Source organism: Pezoporus flaviventris, unplaced genomic scaffold (assembly GCF_033815535.1).
Source record: "Pezoporus flaviventris isolate CSIRO_AGI_PZ_B2104156 unplaced genomic scaffold, CSIRO_AGI_Pfla_v1 ptg000043l, whole genome shotgun sequence".
Taxonomy (NCBI): Eukaryota; Metazoa; Chordata; class Aves; order Psittaciformes; family Psittacidae; genus Pezoporus; species Pezoporus flaviventris.
In genome coordinates this window covers 2964497-2986851 of record NW_026892591.1, presented here as the reverse complement: position 1 = coordinate 2986851, position 22355 = coordinate 2964497, and the positions used below count along the sequence as shown (strand labels likewise).

Below are 22355 nucleotides of genomic sequence, written 5' to 3'. Positions count from 1 at the left end.
GGGTCACCCAGGGAGAGGGGCCGGAGCCCGGCCGAGAGGAAGGGGGAACAGAGCACTGGTAGCAGGGGAAAGGAGTCGGGATGGGGGGAGCGCTGCCAGGCCCCATCCTGACCCCCTCAACACGGAACCCGGGGCTATGGGGTGGCAGGAGCAGCACCGGGATGTACTGTCCCTGCTCCCACCGAGCCCAGCGGCCAAGGGGCTCGTTGCCCCCCCCATAAGGAGGGTTTCTGTGGGGTAGAGGATGGGGGCGGCTCAGGAAAGGCACGTGAGGATCAGCTGAGCTCTGGTCCTGCGGCACCCATGGGTGCTGATGGCTCCCGGGGGCAGAAGTGCCTGTAAGGGACAGGAGCCACGACCTGCCCCAGAGCTCCCTCCCCACATCATCCCAGGAGGAAAAGCCCAAGATCCAGAAGCAATTTGGCTTAAAATCCTTAAAACCAAGGGCAGAAGGGAGCAGGCACCCGCTCGGGAGCCAAGGACCGCGGGGAGGGGGCAGAGGGATCCCTGCTGCGTCCCTCTGGGGTGGGCAGGGACGGCACAGAGCCCTGTGGGGCTGGTTTAGTGTTCGATGGGTGTCGTAGTGTTGCTGTGCCCCCAGCATCCCTCCCCTGAGCCCCAGGGAGAGCCGAGGTCCTACGGGGGTGCTGGGCATCCATGGGGAGAGGGGTAGTGTTCAATGGGGAGGGGGGGAAGGTCTTGCCCCCTGCTGGGGGGGGGGTGCTCCGCTCCCCAGCGCTGGGCCACGCACCCCTCGGTGCTGCCGCTCAATGAGATGGACGCGTCCCGGCTCTGGCAGCCGGGACAAGCAGAGGGCAGGGAGCGGCCGGCGCCGGTCCTGCAGGCGGGGGGGGCCGTGAGGAGGCGCAAAGTACCGAGGCTCAAGCACCGGGAGGAGAACAGAACCAAGAGCGAGGAACACCAAATCCGGGGGGGGGCTGACCCTTGTGCCTTGTTCCCTGGGGCCCATCTCCCCCCGCGGTGCCGCCGCAGCCGGGATGGAGGCGGAACGGAGGCTCCGTGGAACGGGACGGGCGCGGCGGCGCCGTTCACTGAGGTAGCGGCACCAGCACCTCCACGTAGTTGAGGGGGAAGAAGCCGGAGTGGCCGCTGAGCATGCCCTCGTACCAGTTCTCGTCGATCTGGTTGGTCAGGGTGATGATGTCTCCCTCCTTGAAGCCCAGCTCGCCGTCGTTCTCGGGCTCGAAGTCGTACAGAGCCTTGCAGCAGGGCTGGTCCAGGGGCGCTGCGGGAGGGATGGGGGCTGCGGTGAGCTGGGAACCCCGCACGGCCCCCGCCGGCCCCGGCAGCACCGGGAGCGGGGCTCCCGCACCTCCGCCCTGCCCCGAGCTGCCCCCGCCATGGCACAGCCCCGTCGGGCCGGGGTTAACTCCTCGCCCTCAGCTCCCCAGCTCCTTCCCGACCTTGCCCCGGCGCAGAGCCCTGCCTCCAGCACCCAAATCCGCCTCCTCACCGGGAACCAGGGGGTCAAACCCCGCGTGACTGCTCCCGGGATGGGAAGATCCCAGCCCGGTTTGGGTTGGAAGGGACCTTAAAGCTCCTCCAGCTCCAACCCCTGCCAGGGCAGGGACCCCTTCCACTGGAGCAGCTTGCTCCAAGCCCCTGTGTCCAACCTGGCCTTGAGCACTGCCAGGGATGGGGCAGCCACAGCTTCTCTGGGCACCCTGTGCCAGCGCCTCAGCACCCTCACAGGGAAGAGCTTCTGCCTAAGAGCTCAGCTCAGTCTCCCCTCTGGCAGGCTCAAGCCCTCTGTGCAGTCCAGCAGTTGAAGATGGGGTTATCAGACATCGGTGCGTGGTGGAGCAGGACCCTGGGGGTCCCTCTGTGACTGCCCCCCCGAGCACAGGGTTTTAGATCCAGCTCAGTGATGAGACCCCAAGGAGTGGGGAGCAAACCCCAGGCTCCTTCCCCATCTCAGCCCCATTTCAGCAACCTGCAAAGGGAAAGCTGCTGCTTGCTCTGCTCTGCCCTGCCCTGCCCTTCTGGGGTGGGCTCTGTGGGTGTTGGAGTCCCACTGAGAAGGGACTGAGCTAACAGAGAGCACCCAGGTCTGCAGGGCCCCCAATCCCCTCCCCATTGCCCTGGGCTCAGTGCACACACCAGGGCGAGGGGCACAGCCCCACGGCAGCCAGCACATCTCTGTGGAACAGCCCCAGCACTGAAGAGAACTCAAAACCCCACAAGCAGCAGCCGAGCAAGTGGCTTTGAGACAACTTTCACAGTACCAGGCTGGTCCCACCACCACAGCGCTTCCCTGCACCAGGCCCCACAAGTCCTCCTGCCCCCGTGCTGCTCCACCCCAAGCTTTCCCCACCACGACGGCTCTGCCCCACAGACCCCACATCACCCCACAACCCCTCCAAGGCTCCTTGCTGGGACCACAGAGCACAGGATGTGCTCAGTGTGCCGAGGCTCTACCTGCTCCCTCCAGCCTTCCGCAGTGGGGTATGGATGGGCAGCATGAGCAGGAATGGGAGAGATCCAGGCTGGGTGCTCGCAACCACAACAGAGCAACCCTCTGACACCTCATGGAAGAGGATCTGCTCCCTGTGGGCTCAGGCAGGACATGCCTGGGGGATGAGAGCTGCTCTAAGTCCTCCAGGTGAGCAGAGCCCCCAGCTTCGGGGTGCTCAATCCCAATGTAACGTGGCTGGTTTCACGTGGGGCTCAGCTTTGCTGTTGTGCTGGCCAGGCTCAGCACGGAGGTAGCAGCAGCTCCAAGCAGCAGCAGCAGCAGCATGGCAGGAGGAGCGAGGAGGGATGGGGAGAGATGGTCACACACATGCAGTGCACAGGGAGGAAACTCACGGATACTCCTGACGGAGGCCCGGGACGGCTTGTCGGATCGGAAAGAGGAGGAAGCTGCTTCCAAACAAAAAGAGACATGCTTAAACCAATGTGAACTGGAGAGAGGGAACGGCAGGGCCCGCAGGGAGGAGCTGTTAGGACAAAGAGCGGCCCACATGCTGTGTTAGGAACCCGCCTGTCGCGCTGGGACCAGGGGGGGATGAATGCAGCGATGGAAGACGGGGAGGGAGCAAGAGATGCTTCAGTTTCCCTGGCTGCCACTTGACCGGGCACCACAGGCGAGGCTGGAGACGCCACTGGGACATCCCCAAAGCCAACCTAACAAAGGCTGCTGGGCCCCAGGAGAAAACAGCCCCAGCCTAGAGGCACTGCTGACAGAGCCTCCAGCCTGCTCAGGTACAGCCAGAAACCTCATTTCCAGGCACAGTGGTTCCCCTCCATCCCCAGGAGGCTGCTCCAGAGGCACTTGGGCGTGCACACTCTTGGGACAACATTACCTGAGACTTTGGGGGTAGGATTGCAAGAGAAGCCCCCGTTAGATTGGTCAGTGTCTGCAAAGTCGTATGTCTCCCTGGGCTTGGGCTTGTATTCCCGCTTGGGACGCGAGGAGGCCTCCCTCATCCTGCAAGAAGAAATGGGGATAACCTGAGATAGGGAACGGTGTGATGAGATCAGCGTGGTTTCTGTTCTCCCTGGGGGCTACCCGGCTTTGTGGACACGAATCCGCACAGCCCTCTTGTGCTCAGGGTGGATCCTGCCCAGGGCTTGGGACCTTGCCCTTAGAGAGAGCCACATGGGGCAGGCTTTGCTCTGGAGCTGCTCAGGCAGTGCAGGCCAGCAGAGGCCACTCGTGCTGCACTTGGGAAGCTCCCACTCGGCAGGATCCTCCCAGCTCCTCGTTCAAACCAGACACAGGATCCACACAGCAGCTTCTTGTGCAGCACCAAAGCACCCTGGGGAGCGGAGAGGCTGCCCTGGCCCTGGCCGCCCTGCACCAGGCTCTGCAGGGAAGCCTCAGTGGAGCCACCTCTCCTTCCCTGGCAGGGTGCAGGGAGATGCTTGCTCAGGGAGGCAGAGCAGCAAGAACACCACTGCTCCAAGTCCTGGTTTCTGTTAGACAGAAGGGAGAGTGGGGCCGGCTGGCAATGGAGGGGTCTGGTGGCAGGCACACAGATGGCTGCCTTTAGGGACGCGGCGTTGGTGCCCTTCCACCAGCCTGTGGCCACCACATCATCCCCACTAAGCTGCATTCAGCTTCTGGTCCTCAGAGCAACTGGGAGCTCTTGGCATGGCCCTTGCTGAGCCACAGCGATGGCCAATGCCCAGGAACCCTCCCCAGTCACAACGAAACTAATGGCACGAAGGCTGTAGGCCAGCCAGTTCCAGGTGACAGCAGGTGACAGGTATGTCCAGCTTGTGACATCTGAGCCATCTGCTCAATGGCATGATGGAACCTCTGACTCCAGCCGGGCTTGGCCAAAAGGCTCAACGCCCACAGTGCAAGGAGCCGAGCACTGGCACGAAGGGGATTCACCCTTCTCCACCCCTTCACGTTCCACTCCAGCCTCCTTGGGAGCAGCACACCCTGGTTCAGGCAGGGCTCAGCCCAGTGCCCATGGCACAAGCACTGAGGGGTTGCGTCAGATGTCACAGTGTTCCTGGCAGTGAAAGCAGCTGGTGCAGCCTGGAGGAGGTCTGGACTGAAGCTCTAGTGGCTGCAAGAAGTGCCTTTAACACCAGGGGACAGAGCCCTTAGAGCAGCTCCAGTGCCTAAAGGGGCTCCAGGAAAACCTGGAGAGGGGCTTTGGCCAAGGGCCTGTAGGGACAGGCCAAGGGGAATGGCTTGAACCTGCCAGAGGGGAGAGACTGAGATGAGCTCTTAGGCAGAAGCTCTTCCCTGTGAGGGTGCTGAGGCGCTGGCACAGGGTGCCCAGAGAAGCTGTGGCTGCCCCATCCCCGGCAGTGTTCAAGGCCAGGATGGACACAGGGGCTTGGAGCAAGCTGCTCCAGTGGAAGGGGTCCCTGCCCGTGGCAGGGGTTGGAGCTGGAGGAGCTTTAGGGTCCCTTCCAACCCCTGTGATTCAGAGGGAGGGTCAGGGATCCACAGACAGGGCTTTGGTGTCTCCAGAACTCACCTGCGCTTGAGCTTCTCGGCGAGCTCGTCCAGGATCTGCACTGCCTGGCGGTGATAATCCAGCTGAGCGTCCACCAGGGCTGAGAGCTGGCTCACCTGCTCGATCTGAGGAACCACAGCAGGGCGTGAGCGGCTCTGGGTGACAGGAGCCCCTGCACTGCTCATGGGGGCTGAGGCCTCACTGAGCCCCCCGGGACAGGAGGAGAGGGCTGAGATTCCACACAGCAGAGCTCAGGCATGGCCAAGCCTCAGCCTGGGCACCTCCTGCCGCTCTCCGGGCTCAAATCCTTCCCAAGTAACCTGCTTTACCTGCCCAACCCCACCGCCACCAGCACCCTGAGAAGACACAAGCCACAGCCTCTCCCCTGGCCAAGAGCTCGATCAGGAAGAGTGGCTTCCAAAGGGACAAGAGGCCAGCAAACCCACGTGCTGGGCACTCAGATCTGGCTTCTCGGAGAGCAAACCCACACCTGCACGAATGAGAGTGGAAATGAGCATCCCTTTAACCTGTGTGTCCCCGGGGAGATCCCACCCTTGTGTACACAGGAGCACGCAGCTCCTGCCGTGCACTCACGTCAGTTTCTAGGAGGTTGTGCATGCTGGTCTCTGCTACTTCCTTGGACTCCTCGAACTTCTCCATGGCCTGCCTAAGTTCCTCATCGGGGATTTTGCCCTGTCGCTTCTTCTTGTAGTCAAAGTCCAGGCGTCTGCCTTCCAGCTTCTTGAGATGGTGCTGGGGAGAAGGTGGTGATGAACGGTAAAGGCAAAGAAGGCAACGGCAGGGGCTGGGAGCAGCCGAGCTCTGCTGCTGGGCGGGCAGCTCTAGTGACAGGCCAGGTTCGTGCCTTCCAGACACCCGACCTCAGAGCACAGCTCCTGCGGCTCCCACCTTTGTTCAGAGGCTGCAGAGGCTCTCTCCCGGCAGGGAGGAGTGGTCCCAGCCCAGCCTGGCAGGGGATTTACTGCTGTGGCTGCAGGGGCTTTGCACTAAGGAACAGCCCTCAACAAATCGAAACGATTTCACCTCCTTCCAGCTGAGAGCTGGAGGAGAGCAGGGCAGGGTGTGCTCCCCGTGCAAGCCCCTCTGCATGGCGAGGAGCTGGAGCGCCACTTGCACTTCCCCAGAGCTGTGGGGATGTCTGGAGGTGAGGAACTGGGAGGCAGGTTCTGGGCACTGCATCCCCTGAGTGCTCAGGGCAGGGCTGTTTCAATTCCGCAGAACTGGAGCACAGATAAATCCTGCCACAGGAGCTGGCAGCTCTTTCATCTGGGGCAGCTCTAAGTGAAAATTCACTTGAGAGAGCTGCCTGGTGATGCACAGGTTGGGATGAATCCTATTGCAAAGCCTGGCTGTGCTTTGCACAGACTTGTCTCTGTAGTAGCACACAGCAGCTACCAAGCTCCATGTCCCCCCAGTGAGACACCTTCTTGGGATGCTGCGTAAGAGACCTAGGAGGGCTTCCCTGGTCCTAGCTTGGAAGTTATGTTACAGCATCCAGGCTACTGACAGAATAGAGCCAAGAGCTGTGAAGAACACTGTGAAGGATAATGCCAGGCAGCACAAATGCAATAGGGCCGGGAGCTCCCAGCACGAAGAACCAAATTCAGCAAGGCCAGAACACACGTTGGGATGTATCCTCCATAAAACACAGTGAGTGAAGAACCATCCAAATCCAGCCTTCGGAGCTGCTCAGGAGCAGCAGCAGTGCTGAGCAGGGAGGGAATACTGGTGAGTGTAGAGAGAGAAAGCGCACACGGTGCAGGGAACCTGCTGCTTGTGTGAGTCCTTGGTTCTCACCATGACAGAGACAGTGTTGTAAGCACTAACAGCCAGAAGAGGTCAGAAACAAGAGAGATGGGGAGGACGGCGACCCATGGCAGTGTTACCTGGATCTCCTTCAGGTCTTTGTCACACAGGTTCTGGAGGGGATCAATGAAATTCTGTTTGACTTCAATATCCAGCGAGTCCTTCACCTCAGCCAAGCGCTTCATGGATTCACCAGCATCCAGCAGCGCATCGCCTGCCGGCGGGGAGAGGAAGGGAGGAGGAAGAGGAAGGGAGAAGGGCCCAGCCGGTTAGAGAGAGCCCAGCGGGCGCTGGCTGCGCGCAGAGCCATTCTGCCCCCCACCCAGTGCCCCCGCTCCTCTCTGGAGCAAACCCCTGGGCCTGGCGCAGAGCAAGGGGCCTGCCGGGGCTCGCACCCTTCCGTGCGCCTCGGCACTCACCGAAGTTGGAGTCCTCGCCCAGCTCCTTGCCGTACCGGATCATGCTCTCCCCCAGCAGCCCCTCCGACTGCGGGTAGCCGGGGTTCTTCACCTGCCCGCGGATCTTGGACATGGTGTTCAGCATGGTCAGCTTGGCCCTGGAAGCTGGCACACAAACAGCCATGACCGTGTTTGCAGCTCCCCCGGGCTTGCCAGAAGCTGCTGGCTGCTGCCAGCAGGTTTTGGTTTCAAGCTGCACCCAAAGCCAAGAAGCGCCACTGCCTGCAGCTCCCAGAGACATTGTTCACAATGGAAAAGAGAGGTTCTTTTCCAAGAGAGCAAAAATAGCTCCCCAGAGCTCAGCACTGAGGCCCAAAGGAGTTTCCCCAGCCCTGCCATAGTCCCCGGAGTGCTCTGAAGGAGCTGGCTGGAAGCAGCAGGGCAGCAGGCTCCAGCAGTGATGCCTACAGAGCCAGCCAGCCCTTCCCAGCCCAGAGGTGCCAATTTTCCTGGACATCCCAGGTAAAACAGGTCTCCTCCAGCACCTCTCCAGGTCTAAGGTGAAAAGGTTCTCTCTGGTGGCTCTCTTCCCTCTCTGCCTCTTTCCCTGGAATGCTGTGGCAGAGGGAAGGGGACAGGAGAGGAGCAGGCACTCACCTGGGTTTGGCTGGAGGTACTCTATTGTTCTGGTCAATACTTCTGTAACTGCCTTGCTGGTCAGGTCCACTTTCTGCAGGGAAGACAAGGAGACCCAGCAGCAGTGAAGAGCAGCTCGGGGCTTTGGCAGGGTCACAGAGGAGTTATCTGGGTGACTGCAGAAGCTCTCTCTTGTTCCCTACTCACCTTTTCCATTTCCTTGAAGTCATCGTCGAGCTTGGTCCCTTCAGCCCCTCCAACCTTCTCACTGACCAGCTGCAGAGAGAGAACAAGGGAGAAGGGATCAGGCACGGTACTAACTGCTTACAGCTCCTTGCAGCTCGTGGAGTAAGTCTCTGGGACAGACAGGGTCCAGACGGCATCTGCAAGAGAAAGGAGGCGGCAGGAACAGCTCAAAACACATCAGAAAGATGTGGCTCTTTGCTAACCCTGCCCCACTCCAACTGCGAGCATCCCCTCCCCTCCCAGAGCACGGCTGAGTCAGGGCATTCCTCACCCACCAGAAGCTGCCACAGCTCCTTCAGTCCCGGCTCCAGCGCTGGCTGGAAAACCCAAGCAGCAGAACTGTCTCTCGACTCCATTGTGAGCCAAGGCTCTGGTTTCACACATGGCAAGATGCAAGTAAACAGGGAATGAACACAGCGCTCAGAGCTGCCAGCACAGGAGCAGAGCCTGGCAAGAGCAGGGGCCTCCCAAAGCCCTGACCCATCACTCCGAGGGGAAGGATACAGAGATGTGCAGAAGGGTTTGAATCCACTGATCAAAGCGTCTCCGAGGCCTGCTCTGAAACCAGAGTTAAGGGCAGATGCCACTTGGTCCAAGCAAAGCCCGATGCTCCCTGAAGCTCACCATTCACCTGCCCAAGCTCAAAGAGGACAAGGGCTCTATTAAACCCACCTCAACGTGTCCTTCCCAGCCCCACACCGCTGTGCCAAGGCAGTGCCCGGGCCTGCAGCACACACCAGCCAAAAGGAGAGCTTATCCTGCTCCAAACTGGTCCAAGTGGACACCAGGCTGCCCGCAGAGACATCAGAAGAGGTGCAGAAAGCAAGTGCTGGCTCCCAAGCAGCTGGTGCCAGGATTTCTGGTGTTTGAAGTCAAACCTCCAGTCGGGATGAACAATGCAGGGCTGTTTACTTCAACATCAAATACTTGATTTTATCACGGCTTTTTTCCTCCGGAATCCGGCTCCCATGGGGATATCGTGGTTCCTGGTTTCTTTTGAGGAAAGTGGGGGGAGGAAACCTTTTAGGGAATCATGGAATGGTTTGGGTTGAAGGGACCTTGAAGCTCCTTCAGTCCCAAACCCTGCCACAGGCAGGGACCCCTTCCACTGGATCAGCTTGCTCCAAGCCCCTGTGTCCAACCTGGCCTTGAGGCACTGAGCACTGCAGTGACTTGGGAGGCTTAAACACCCTCCTCTCTGGAGCAGAGGGGTGGGAAGCGGGTAAGAACCCCCCCACTTTCAGCCTGATTTAATCCTCCTTTTGACGCCCAAGGACCGCTGCGGGTGCCCTGCTGGGAAGGAATAATGAGATGGAGGTTCTCTGCCTGCTGGCTCTCATCAAAGTGGGAGGTTTCATCCCAGGAGGGAAGAAGGAGGGACGGTGCCATCCGCAGCAGCTCCATCCCTATCCCCACACTCCCAACTCAGGCAGGCAGGAAGACAAAGTCATGCAGCTTCCCCCCCAGTGCAAGTCGAGGCACGAGCCAGGAGGAGCCCTTGTTGAACCTAGAGCTTCCCAACGTGACTGGAAGGCAAGCTTCCAAGTGCCACATCGCGCTCTGCTGCCTGCAGGGAGCCTGGGAAGGCTGGCAAGTAGGCGGCTGCCTTTCCCAGGGAAGCATTAAGTTCACCAGGAAGCTCAGAAGCCCTTTTGCTTGCAGGAGAGGGGAGGAAGGAAGCATCCACACGCTGCTGGGGGTGTCCAGCCTGCCTTGGGTGAGCGGTGGGGTGGCTGGTGACACGCTGGAGGTGTGCAGCTTCCTCCAGGGAGCAGCAAGAGAAGATGCAGGATTTGGCCATCTTTATCCTCTCGTAAGCCAGCCAGGCGTGAAGGGATGGCGCAAGGCAAGACACAAATCAATCATTAACCCAGGTCAGTGACTCAGCCCCTCTGTGGTGCTGAAGCGGTACGAAAGGTGAGAACAAGGCTCTGCTGCCCTGCTGGGAGGGGACACCCTGAGAGGTTGAACCCAGCCCCCTGAAGCAGGGCAGTGGCAGAGCAAAACCCCTCCTTTGAGAGCAGCTTCTGAGAGCAAATATTAGCCCAAGGTGATAGCGTTGGGCGTCACGGCCCAGCGAGGCTCCGAACTGCTCTGCAATGGGTGGCTGTTACCTGGCACCCCAACAGAGCACAGCAGGGCAGGAACAGGGCTCAGGCACACGTGAGTGCCAGTGGAGGAGGCAGGAATCAATCCCTCGTTTCCCTTCCCTGGTTAATTAAAAAGATGCTGGCAGTTCCCATGTGCCCTAGATAGCTCCAAGCTGAGATCAGGGAGTGGGGAGATGCACTGAATCCATGGGCTCTGGTGCTATGCCAGGATGTGGCAGCTCCCATCACAGAGCATCACCCAGAGCACCCCATCCAGCCCGCTCCAGCCGCAAGAGAGCTAATCCCAAGGGATGAGAGCCACGCGCACCAAAGGGCTGCTCCCAAACCACACTTTGCACTTTCTGCTGCTTCGCTTCCCAGAGCATGGACTCACGGGAGCTTCCCGCTTCCTTCCGACTGCTCCTTCCCAACAATCCCCACTTCCCCTGGCTGCCCGGAGCCCACCGGAGGGCTGCGTGTGCTGGAAGCTCTTTGGGAATGAAAGGCCTATTGTCTAGAGCAGGCAGTGCAGCAGGAGGGCGGCTGTGGGGAGAGGCAGCGCTGGTATGTGTACACAGAGCGGGAAGAGAGGCGCGATGCAGAGGGCTTCTCTTTTCCAGCCAGGAGTGGGAGAGAACAGGGGAGGGCTGCGGAGCTGCTCCCAGATCCACACATCCCTCCTCAACCCCCCTGGTCCTTCACCTCATCCCCTCAGCTCCAGGACAACTTGCAGCAAATGGGGAAATCCGAGGGCCCTTCCCTTGCTAGACCACACTGGGACCCGTACACGAACCTGATGGGCACCAGTCTGCCCAACACAACCTCTGCTGCTGAACAGCAGCTTTCCCGTAGGGCTTTACATCCCGGACATTTACATTCTGCCCTTCAGCCTTTAAATCCTTCCAAATGGGGAATTATCCCGAAGTCCTGCAGCCTCCACCCCGCACCCCCCCCGAGACAAACACAAACCCCAGCGAGGTTCTTTACAACTTGCTTTCTTTTCCCATAGCAAAGAGTCAGCTCTATTTAGAACACCTCAAACATGCCACAGCCCTGCATTCATAAGAGAAGGCAAACTTTATCCCTCCTCTTCCTCCCCGCCACCCTCGCGTTCTCCAGGGAAAGCTCCCTTGGCAAAACAAATCCCTATGGATGAGCAAAACCAGGAAGAGCTCTGCCCAGCTCCTGCAGCAGGAAAGAGCAAGTCCAGTGGAAAAAAACAGCCCACAAAGTAATGAAAGAAGATGCTGGAACTCATTTAACCCGCAGATGAAGAGGGGAACACGAGAGTCCAGTAGAGACATGTACACGAAGCAGCTGAGGAAAGCCAGGGCTCACTGGGATCACTCGTGCCCAGTTTCATAGAATCAAGGAATGGGTTGGGTTGAAGGGACCTTCGAGCTCCTCCAGCTCCAACCCCTGCCACGGGCAGGGACCCCTTCCACTGGAGCAGCTTGCTCCAAGCCCCTGTGTCCAACCTGGCCTTGAGCAGGGATGGGGCAGCCACAACGGAGCGCGTTGGGAGGCGGCTTTGGGCTCTGCACCGAGTGACGAAACCCATTTACCACCCATCTACTGAAGCCGAAACACACATGAAGCAACAGAGACAACTGCCACGTTGGCTCCGTGGAGCTGCCTCTTGCACTGTGATGATGAAGCCACCAGTGAAAATGGCAGAGCTTTAAGGGCCCTTCCAACCCAAACCAGGCTGGGATTCCGTGATTCCATGGCTGGCAGAGGCAGGAGCTCAGCAGTGCTGAGTCCAGCTTCAGCGATGGAGAACACCCCAAGCACCCCACAGGTCCCCAGCACACAGAGGCTCCTTGCAGAACCAGCTTGTGCTGGGAGGTGTCTCCATGCCTGAGCTCTGAGGTGCTCCCTCTCCGTACCCAAGTGTCTCATTACAAGTTAATTGTCACCTGCTTGGCAAGCTGGCAGGGCTGGAAGTGCTGCAGACACCGGCTGGGATCCAGAGCACGTGGCCTCCTCAGAGGCTTCTTCCCTTTTCCAATGACAAATGGGAGACATTGCTGTGCAGGGAGGAGGGAGCAGACACCCCTGTGGGAGAGCTCAGCACAGCCACATGCTATTGTGAGCATCTCCTGGCCTACTTGAAGGAGAAGGAAACAAATCTGTTTATGTTGCAGAAGAAGGGATGGACGATTCCCACCAGCCTTGGGACGAAGAGGAAGGCACATTCCCAGCACATCCCTGTGCTGCAAACAGGCACTGGGGGCACCCTGGTGCGTGGAATGGGCTTTCTGCCCCCAAAGCTGCCACCCTAAGGAGAGAAGACAACAAGTGCTGGAAGATGAAAGAGTCCAGGAGTGATTTGCTCAGGGAGCAGCAGAGCTCAAACCAGCAGGAGGACGGGACTCAGCTTCTCACATCCCCACTGGGCCGTGGGCTGACCAGAGGAAGAGGAACAGCAGAGGAACATCAGCCCCACCACCGACCCAACCTGCCTTGGGCACCTGAGAGCTCCAGCAGGCACCTGAGCTGCCTCATCTCCCTGCTAAATAGCCCATGGGAGGGTTTTTACCCTGGGGTCCAACCTCCCACCTTCTCCTCAACTTTATTTCCCTTATTTCCTTACATCACTTTTCTTCTTTTCCCTGAGCTGCCAGAGGGGAGATTGAGATGAGCTCTTCAACCACGACAGAACGCTGAGCTCCTTCCCCTCCCTCCCTCCTGACCAGGCAGAAAGCCTTCACAGTGACCGCAGGCTGGAATGGTATCATATAGAACCCACACAGAAAGAGCTGCTGCTTGCTGGGGAGCCACTTGTCAAACCACCATCTCCAGGGCTATCAAATGACTCGTCTCCCTCCAGCAGATGGGCTCAGAGGAATGAGGACAGCATGAATTAAAAGAGTAACTTAAGCAGCAGGCAGCAGGTGACAGCAGCAGAGCTGGGGCCAGCGAAGGGCACACATCTGCACTGCAGAGAGGCTGCTCCTGGTGTGCTCCTCCTGTCCCTGGCTCTATGACAGGAGCTGAAATCCTGGTTGTGATCCCTGTTCAGGAGGCTTTGTGCTCACCTCCTGCATGAAAACAGGCTGAGAACACTGGGGCTGTTCAGCCTGGAGAAGGGAACCTGCCTGGAGACCTCAGAGCAGCTCCAGTGTCTGAATGGGGCTACAAGGATGCTGGACAGGGGCCTTCATCAGGGACTGGAGTGACAGGACAAGGGGTGATGGGTTCAAACTGACACAGGGGAAGTTCAGGTTGGAGATAAGGAAGAAGCTCTTCCTGTGAGGGTGCTGATGCGCTGGCACAGGGTGCCCAGAGAAGCTGTGGCTGCCCCATCCCTGGCAGTGCTCAAGGCCAGGTTGGACACAGGGGCTCGGAGCAAGCTGCTCCAGTGGAAGGGGTCCCTGCCCGTGGCAGGGGGTTGGAGCTGGAGGAGCTTTAAGGTCCCTTCATCCCAAACCGGGCTGGGATTCTATGAACAGTGAGCTCTCACCACAGGGAGACACTGGAAATGTTCTTGCTACAGGGAAGGGGGCACATCCAACAGGCAGCAACAGCCATTTGCATCCTATTTTCTCCTATTCTCAGCTCCTCCTCGCTCTGCTCCAAATGAGACACAATTTCTACTGAGCTGGAAAAAAACAAATAAAAGGAATTGGGTCAAATAAGAAGGAAAACAAAACCACATAAGGAAAAGCAGCAGCTCCTGTCCCCCAGCAGCGCCTTCTCCTCACCCACTCGCAGTGATGCAGCAATGCAGAGGAAGTCCATGAAACCGAGGGGAAACGTGGAATATTTGCCTTGCATCCAGATTTCCTGCTCAACCTCCCTACGTCCTATCTCGGAAGAGCCCCAGTGAATCACGGCCTGGCTGGTGCAGAGCTGCTGAGCCAGCGTTCCTGAGCAACTCCACCCGACCTCTGCAGACCCGGGGGAACAGACAAGCAGCTCCTCAGGCTGGAGATTTGGAGCTGCTCCTTAGGCCATAGAACAGGGAATGGTCTGGGTTGGAAGGGACCTTCGAGCTCCTCCAGCTCCAACCCCTGCCACAGGCAGGGACCCCTTCCACTGGAGCAGCTTGCTCCAAGCCCCTGTGTCCAACCTGGCCTTGAGCACTGCAAGGGATGGGGCAGGCACGCTGGGGACACCAGAACTGCACCAGTGCTGCAGGTGGGGTCTCACGAGAGCAGAGGGGCAGAACCACCTCCTTCAACCTTCCCTACGAAGGAACTGGGAAGGAGGCAGAAGCAGCTCTGGCTGTGCAGCACGATGAGGCCAAGCGAGGCTGACGGGACACAGAGCTGTCACCTCAGCAGTTCAGCCACGGCTGCGGTGGGGTTTGGGTGGCAGAGAGCATTAATGGGCTCAGGAAGGAGTCAAGCTGAGTTCCAGGCACGTCAACACACAGAAGGGACATCAAAACAGCTGCTGAGCTCAGGCAGGAGCTCAACTCCATCAAAGGGAAGGCAAAACCCTCCTCTTGGCTTGGAATGGACAGAGCCCCATGCAGAGCACGTTTAACACAGGCAGTGTTGGCCAAGCAAAGGCAGCGCTATCTCAGTGTACACAAACATCAAAGAGGGAAAGGAATCATTGGGAACACTATAAACACATTTTCCTTGTTCATTTGAATACTAGGAAAAGCTTTGTGCCTATCGGAGCAGAGCACAGCATCCTAAGGAAAAGGAGAGTGGGAATCAGTGCACAGATGCCTCTAAGTGCTGGGAGCAACCCTTGCACCGGATCAACCCCCTGCTCCTCCATCAGTTCAGGGGCCTTCCGCACATCCAGGTACTCTGTCACACTTCCAGCCCAAGCAAGATGCTGCTGAGCCCATTTTTCTCTCCCTGCCCCTCATTCACACTTTTTAACACTCACATCTGAATGGTTTAAATGGGAAAGAATCCTTCCCAGCACTTTGCAGGCTGCTTTGCCCCTGCAGGCGATGCTGTTGATGCATTGCTCTTGTCTCTACCCTGCAGCTGGAGCAATAAGTGGAGCAGGAATTTGTTTGGATCACGTTATCCCCACCCAACACAACCAGGAGGAGCTTTCCTATGGAAATAGCCGCAGCAACATCTGGTGCTCCAGCTTTGTGCCTGCCCAGTGCCCCTTAAGGCCACGCAGCAGCATCTGCACAGACACACGTCAGCAGCAAACAAGATGTGCTCGAAATGCTCCAGCACGGAGCAGGAACAGCACCTCTGACACAGGGGATCTGCTCCAGATGTAGGTCACTGCTCACCATCCTCCTGCCTGTTTCCTTCTGAATTAACAAGGTTAGGTTCAAATGTCACTGGTCCCCTGAAGCCAGAGCAGACTGGTCACAAAGTGGTTAATAAATGCTCACTGACGAATCAGGTCTGGGCCAATGTGAAGATAGAGCCTGGTTTTCAAGCACTAGAGGGAATTAGAAAGCATTTTCTTCATTAGAAAAAGGCCTTTAGAGCTTGAATCATGCAAATTTTATCTGCTGCCTGAAAGACAGACTTTCATTATGGAGATGCCTTTAGCTCGCTCTTTTTGGCTGAGCAGAAAAGCAATCGCATCAGTCACAGTATCGTTAACTTTATTAATAGCCAGGTAGGAGGAGATAGGAAGAGCCTAAAGCTCCCAGTGGCTTTAAAAGAAGGACAAAAAGACTAATTCCACCAATAAGACATGGCCAACAAAGCACATGGCACATGCCACGGGCTAGGAGGCTTCTTGTGGAAGCAAGAGCATCTCCTGATGGACTCACCATCTGCTGCAAGAGGCAGGTCCAGCACTGCCGGGGGACCCTGTGTGTCCCCCAGGAGATGGGGACACTCCATGGAAGAGCTCCCCAGCACCCCTGGCACAAGCAGCAAACCTACATCCACGTGGCTGCTGGATCCCTGTTTATCCCTGCAGCTCAGTCCAACCATGGCCCTTTCCTGTCAACAGGAACCTGCAGGCCCTGGGCTCGTTGCTGCAGCCGTGGGGGTGAGGGGAAGAGGAAGAGGAAACTGGGTTAAAAATAAGATATTAATTACGGCTTTTAGACCAACAGGGAGAGGCCACGAGGAGGCAGATCCTGCCCTGGGTCACGGTACACTGCAGCCGGCAAGAGAAGCTTGGGATGCTCTGGGGCTTTCCCAGCCCCACCAGTGCAGATCCTTCCCTTCCACACCAGCTGCTCTGCTCTGGTGAGACCCCCCCTGCAGCCCTGTGTGCAGTGCTGGTGTCCCCAGCATCAGGCATGGAGCTGCTGGAGCAAGGCCAGAGGAGACCACGAGGACGAACAGGGTCTGGAGCAGCTCCTGTATGGAGCCAGGCTGAGGACATTGGGGCTGTTCTGCCTGGAGAGAAGAAGCTGCGTGGAGACCTCAGAGCAGCTTCCAGAGGGCTACAAGGATGCTGGAGAGGGGCCTTCATCAGTGACTGGAGTGATAGGACAAGGGGTGATGGGTTCAAGCTGACACAGGGGAAGTTCAGGTTAGGTATGAGGGAAAAGTCCTGCCTGCAGCAGCTCTGAGCACTGACTTCCCAGCCCAGGCTGGTGGTTTAATCATTCAAGATATTAAACCATTGTGATTAAAGAGATGGGGAGGACCAACAGAGCCCTCTGCAAACAGTAACCCCTCACAACCCACTTCACACAAATCCCCTCCCCAAGGGGCACTGAAGCAGCTGCAGTTTGGCTTTTTCCCAATGGAATTCTGCAGTCTCTCAGGAGGAGCTGCCCTGCTGCCAGCACAGGCATTCCCATTTTACCACCTAGGGCTTGGATGAGGCTCTGAGCCCTGGCAAAGGCACTGGCATACGTAGGGATGGGGAAGAGAAGGAAGGAGGAAAAAATGTGCTAAAGAAATGAATCAGCTTTACAAGCCAGCCTGATCTCATCCCTGGTTTGCTCTTTCCCAGGAGAAAAGCATTGGCAGGGAGCAGGGGGAGCAATGATTTCCTTCCATCCCATCCAGAAACCATCCCCTTGGCTTCACCCAGAACCTGTGCAAAGGGGGATCAACAGATCATGTTGGACAGCAAGCCCCAAGGCAGAGGGAGAGGCAGGAGCAGCACTGCACAGTCCCCTCCAGCCTGGAGTCAAGCATCCCTCCTGCATCCCAGATCCTGCCAGCGGGGTAACTCTCCCTGCTGGATGTCAGCGAGGAGAAAGGGAGCAAGCAGAGCAGCATATGGAGAGGTGGAGTTTTCCACCTCTGTTTTCTGCCTTTGCCTTCCAAGAATCTGAGTTCTTGTTGCTCTTTGAGCCCAGTGGCTGGGAAAACAATCTGAGAAGGTGGAAAAAAGCCGAGTTAAAGGAACTGATGCAGAACCGGGAGCCATCCCCTGCCTGCAGCTCCAGCCAGGCTGAACCGTGCTGAGAACTGCTCCAGCAGTGACTGAACCATTCACCCATGGGTCCTCAGCCACCGCCTGGCCCGGAGCAGGGACGTGCTCAAGTCCAGGCCCCTCCACCAAGGGTTCTGCTGACACAGGCTCACAGAACCACAGGACCAACCAGGCTGGAAAACACCTCTAAGCTCATCGAGTCCAACCCTTCCGCAGCACTGCCAAGGCCACCACGAACCCAGGGCACCCTCTCCCACAACCTCCTCCTGCTCCTCAGCCCCTGCCGCTGACTCGGTTACTGGTGGCACCGCACGGGCGTGCAGAATGCACCAGAACAGCTCAAAAAGAACAAGAGAGCCCAAAATAGCACCTAAACCCCACCCTCGGGCGCCTGGTTCCTCCTTTGGCTGCTGGATGACGGCTCAGCCCCAGAGCACCAGCAAGGGTTCCCCCAGGGCTTCACACACTTCTCTCCTTGGCTCTGGGAAAGCACATGGAGCAGGTCAGGTCCATTCCCACCTTGAATCCTGGAGGATTCAAGACAAGATCAGCCTCAAGTTGTGATGCCACCGCAGAGAGGGATGTCCTTGCCCCCCTTGGGGCACAACGGAAACCATCCGCAGCAAGACAAGGCACCCACAGGCAAGCTCTGGCCTCGTGGGTTTGGATTTCCATGTGGAAGGTTATCCCACATACTGCACTTCCCATTTCTTTTCCAGTGGGAGATCCTGTGCTGCACGGTACGTCCTTGCCATGTCCACAAACCCACTGCAAAGCACAGGCAGGGAGCGGAAAGGCAGCTCATGCCTACAAAAGAAAGCCCCAGAGAGCCCGAGGACCGAGTGAACCTCAGGAAAAGGGAAAACAGGGGCTGTCACAAGGCATCAGCAGGGAAAGGGAAGATAAATCCTCATTGGAAAGAGAAATAAAGGAAACAGGAGGAAACGACCACAAAGGCCAAAATACCAGAGGACAAATGGCACACTGCTTCCTGCATCCCTGTCATCCCTGCTCCCTGTGCAGCACGGCTGGGAGCAGATCCCACTGCCTCAGCCTGGAAGCAGATGCCAGGGCATGGCAGCAGCTGGGAGCCAGGCTGCTGGGAGGGAGCTCTTAGGATGCATTACCAACTGCCTGGAAAGCACAGGAGCTTGGGAACTGCGTGGTCCTGAAGCGGCTCTCGGAGGCTGCAGAGCACATCCCGGGCTCTTGGGACAGGCAGAAAGCAAAGGGTTATTGATGGTGGTTATTGATGCCCAAAAGCATCTCCAGAACCTCGAGAGCAGCCACCAAAGCCAGGAGCAGAGTGTGTGTGTCAAGGGTTTGGAGTTTCTACCAGCACTCACCTCTCCTCCCCTTGGCAAACGGCTTCTGGACCATGGAGGCTGGTCTGTGCCTCGGGCCAGGAGCCATCACTCACTCTCCCAGTCCCTACGCCCAGGCAGGCCTGGCACAGGGTTTAGCTTGGATCACGCAGCTTTGGGAGCATGTTAATCCCACCTGGGATGGCAGCAGCACCCAGGGCTCAGCACCAGCCCGGCTGAAAGCAGCAATGCTGCCTTCCCTCAGCACGCCAAAACACGTCCTGGGTCCCCCAGAGGGCCCTGGCACCCCTGAGGTGACACTGCTCAGCAAGCTCATTCCTGCTGAGCTTCAGCTGCTCAGAGCAGATGGGGCGGTCCCGGCTCCCCACATCCATGGGGCAGCACCCAAAGCAGCCACACGGGGATCATGGTGATTCCACACCGCTGGAGGCTATGGATAAGGGCACCACGTACCACTGCTCCTGTCAGACCAAACAGGCTCTGCTGCTTCTCCTGCCCTGGCGCTGTCAAGAGGTGCCCGACCCCAGTCCTGCTGGCACAGAGGGAGGGGACGAGTTCCCCACCCCCATATCACAAGAGCACGGCCTCCACCCTAAGGCTTGTCCCTTCAAGGCAGAGGTGATAAACACGAAGGGCTGGTACAAACCCACTGAGACTCAGCTCAGAGCAGGCTCAGGCACCATGGCCAGAGCTTAACCGAGAGGTTTCATAGAACCACAGCCTGGTTTGGGTTGAAGGGACCTTAAAGCTCATCCAGCCCCTGCCACGGGCAGGGACCCCTTCCACTGGAGCAGCTTGCTCCAAGCCCCTGTGTCCAGCCTGGCCTTGAGCACTGCCAGGGATGGGGCAGCCACAGCTTCTCTGGGCACCCTGTGCCAGCGCCTCAGCACCCTCACAGGGGAGAGCTTCTGCCTCAGAGCTCATCTCAGTCTCCCCTCTGCAGGTTAAAGCCATTCCCCTTGGCCTGTCCCTACAGGCCCTTGTCCAAAGCCCCTTTCCATGTTTCCTGCAGCCCCTTTAGGCACTGGAGCTGCTCTCAGGTCTCCCCTTCAGGAGCCTTCTCTTCTCCAGGCTGCCCCAGCCCAGATCTCTCAGCCTGGCTCCAGAGCAGAGCTGCTCCAGCCCTCGCAGCAGTTCCATGGCCTCCTCTGGCCTCGCTCCAGCAGCTCCATGTCCCTCTTGCATTGTTGCCCCAGAGCTGGATCAGGACTGCAGGGGGGACTCCCTAGAGCCATTCCTACCCCAAACCCCTGTGTGTCCGAGTGGCTGCTGCTGGCTCAAGGCTGGATGGAGCCTGGGACCAGGCACTCCAATACCTGCAGACAGGGATCTCCCTCCCTGCTCCGGACACCGGAGCTGTTTCTGCTCCTGTTCCTCCTCCTTCCTTGGGTGAGCTTGTTTTCCACAGCAGCACAGTTTGCTGTGAACCAGCAGAACCTGTTGGGACACACGCAGCCACTGCTCCATTTGCCAGAGGGACTCTGTTGTGTGGGTGCCTCTCCCAGGCAGCAGAGCCAAATCCTGCTCGTTCTTCTCCCAAGGAGACTGGACCGGTCCCTTTGTCACACAGGGAGATGGGGGGATCCCAAACCTGCTGCTCCAGCAGGACCCTGCTCCACGCAGACCTCGCTCCTGGCTCTCTCTGCCTTCAATTAACAACAGCCGTGGAAGCAAACACAAGGTTTTAGGAAAGATCTTCCACATGTTTGGTCTTGGCAGCGTCTGAGAGCGTTAAAAGAGCCAAAACTTAACTAAGCCTCGACTCCCTGAGCCAAGGGGAGGCTGAGGAGTGGGACCGGTGGAGGGAAAAGGGAAGGAGGGTGGAAAGGGAAGGGAAGAGAGAGGAGAAAACCGGCCCAAATGGAACCAGTGACTCCTAGCTTCACGTTAAAGCATCTCTAAGGAGTCGATACCCATGTGCCCGGCACTGAAAAGGGGGTGGCAGCACCTCCAAGAGAGAGCCCTGTTCCTCCCAGCCCTGCAGAGCCAGGCGCTTCCTGGGTACAGGTGGAAAACCCCAGCGCAAACCCTGCTCCTTTGGGTTCTATGAGCTCCCGAAGGCCGGTGGCAACAAGAGCCATGAAAGAACTCCTGATGCAGTCCCAATGCAACATCAAGGACACCTTCTCTGCCAGTTTAGTGCAACAAACAGGCTCTGAGTGCTCAGTGGAGGCGAGGGGGCCACTTGGGCAAGCGACTTCAAGTGACTTCTCCTTGGACTGGGTTCCATTTCCTCCACAATAACCCAAAAAGGTTCCTTTTAATACCCAAAAGGACACCTGTAACAAAGGAAACCACTGACCCAAGCCCACCTCTTTGTCCCCCTTTGTGACAAACCCTCCCAGGAGAGGCTACACAGGGTGCTCGGATGCTCTTAGCCCTTGGAATCGCGCTGCTCCTGACTCATCCATGAGCTTTCACCTCTAATTGCCCCTGCTCCAGCAACGCAGCGCATCCACGCCAGCAACATCCTCCCACAGCCAGCTTCCAGCACAGCTTTTCCCTATGGAAGTGGTCGGAAAGCCCACTTCGAGCGCAGGGGGAGGGGGAATGACTTCAGGAATGCGCTCTGTTGCTTCGGTGGGGAAGCAAAATGTGTCCCCCCAAGCAGGGCCAAGCGAAGGAGGCGACGCACGCAGGGCTGAGCCCGGAGGGGCTGGAGCTGGAACAAACCGCGTTTTCCCCCAGTTTAGAACAGGGGATTCCAGAATGGTTCCCGAAACACCGGCAGAGGAAGCTCCCACCGGTAATCCCGGTGCTCGCTGCGGGGAAGGGAGTTCATGGACCACGTTCGCAGGCACATTCCCGAGCTGCCGCGTTTCCCCGTCCTCCCTTTCGGATGACACCAAGCCCCCGTTTCCACATCGATCCGAGCTCGCTTTCCCGATGTTGCTTCCCATTCCCGGCGCCGCTCTGCAGGAAGCGGGAGCTCCCCGAGCCCGGCCTGCGGCCACCCGACGTTAACGGGGCCGCAAACACCGCCCGAAACCCCGCTCTCCCTCCACATTCCAAAGGGAATCCCGGCCCTGCCGCCATCGGGGGGCTTTGGACCCCGCTCCCTGGGGTCCCCCCTCCGCATGACACCCGCTGGGCTTGGGGCACCGCCGGCATCGAAACCCCGGGACCCTCGGGCTTCCCCTCGAGCTCGGGATGGCACCGGGAAGAGCGGGGGCTGGAACAGCGCTCACCGGGAGGGGGGCAACCCGGCTCCCCCGGCCCTCACCTGGCTCGCTTTGTAGAACTGCTTCTTCAGCCCCGCCACCGACATGATGATGATGATGACAATGATGATGACGATGATGATGATGCTCCTGCCGCCGCCGCCCGCGCCGGGGAGGCCTGTGGCGGCACCACGGAGCCCGGCGCAACCGAGCCCAGCCCAGCCCCGCCGCTTCCGCCGCCACGCCCCCTGCCGGCCCGGCGGAGCGCCGCCAACCGGGACCGCCTGCGGGCGGGGCCGTGCCAACACCTCACGGTGCGAGGGAGCGGCCGCAGGGTGAGAGCGCGGGGCTCTATCGCGACAGCGCCAGGGGAGGACGGTGCTGTCGCTGCTGTCGCTCTATCGCAGCTGCCTCCTCCTCTTCCGGGGGGACGAGCCGCCGG

General features: G+C 58.6%; 1 protein-coding gene across 3 annotated transcripts; it reads right to left on the bottom strand.

Annotated features, from left to right (window-relative positions):
* Positions 1-935: 935 nt before the first annotated feature.
* On the bottom strand, positions 936-22120 carry SH3GL1 (SH3 domain containing GRB2 like 1, endophilin A2). 3 transcript variants are annotated; one of them, XM_061466910.1, is made up of 11 exons: positions 22064-22120; positions 21976-22021; positions 8012-8080; positions 7826-7898; positions 7190-7333; positions 6851-6984; positions 5538-5696; positions 4965-5068; positions 3327-3451; positions 2830-2886; positions 936-1246 (listed from the first exon to the last, which is right to left on the bottom strand). In XM_061466910.1, exons 2-11 carry the CDS (start codon positions 22018-22020, stop codon positions 1050-1052), a joined length of 1107 nt encoding a protein of 368 aa, XP_061322894.1. In that variant the 5' UTR covers position 22021; positions 22064-22120; the 3' UTR covers positions 936-1049. The 3 variants fall into 3 exon arrangements, with proteins under 3 accessions (XP_061322894.1, XP_061322896.1, XP_061322897.1); XM_061466912.1 differs by having other exon boundaries at positions 2830-2883; positions 22064-22117; XM_061466913.1 differs by lacking the exon at positions 2830-2886 and having other exon boundaries at positions 22064-22119.
* Positions 22121-22355: the final 235 nt, after the last annotated feature.

Excerpts from the sequence above, each read along its gene's own strand:
- SH3GL1 (XM_061466910.1), bottom strand. The coding sequence starts at position 22,020 with ATGTCGGTGGCGGGGCTGAAGAAGCAGTTCTACAAAGCGAGCCAG. Across the intron at positions 8,081-21,975 it reads AGTTCTACAAAGCGAGCCAG|CTGGTCAGTGAGAAGGTTGG; the intron begins GTGAGGGCCGGG and ends CTCTCTCTGCAG. Across the intron at positions 2,887-3,326 it reads TCCTACCCCCAAAGTCTCAG|CAGCTTCCTCCTCTTTCCGA; the intron begins GTAATGTTGTCC and ends TTTGTTTGGAAG.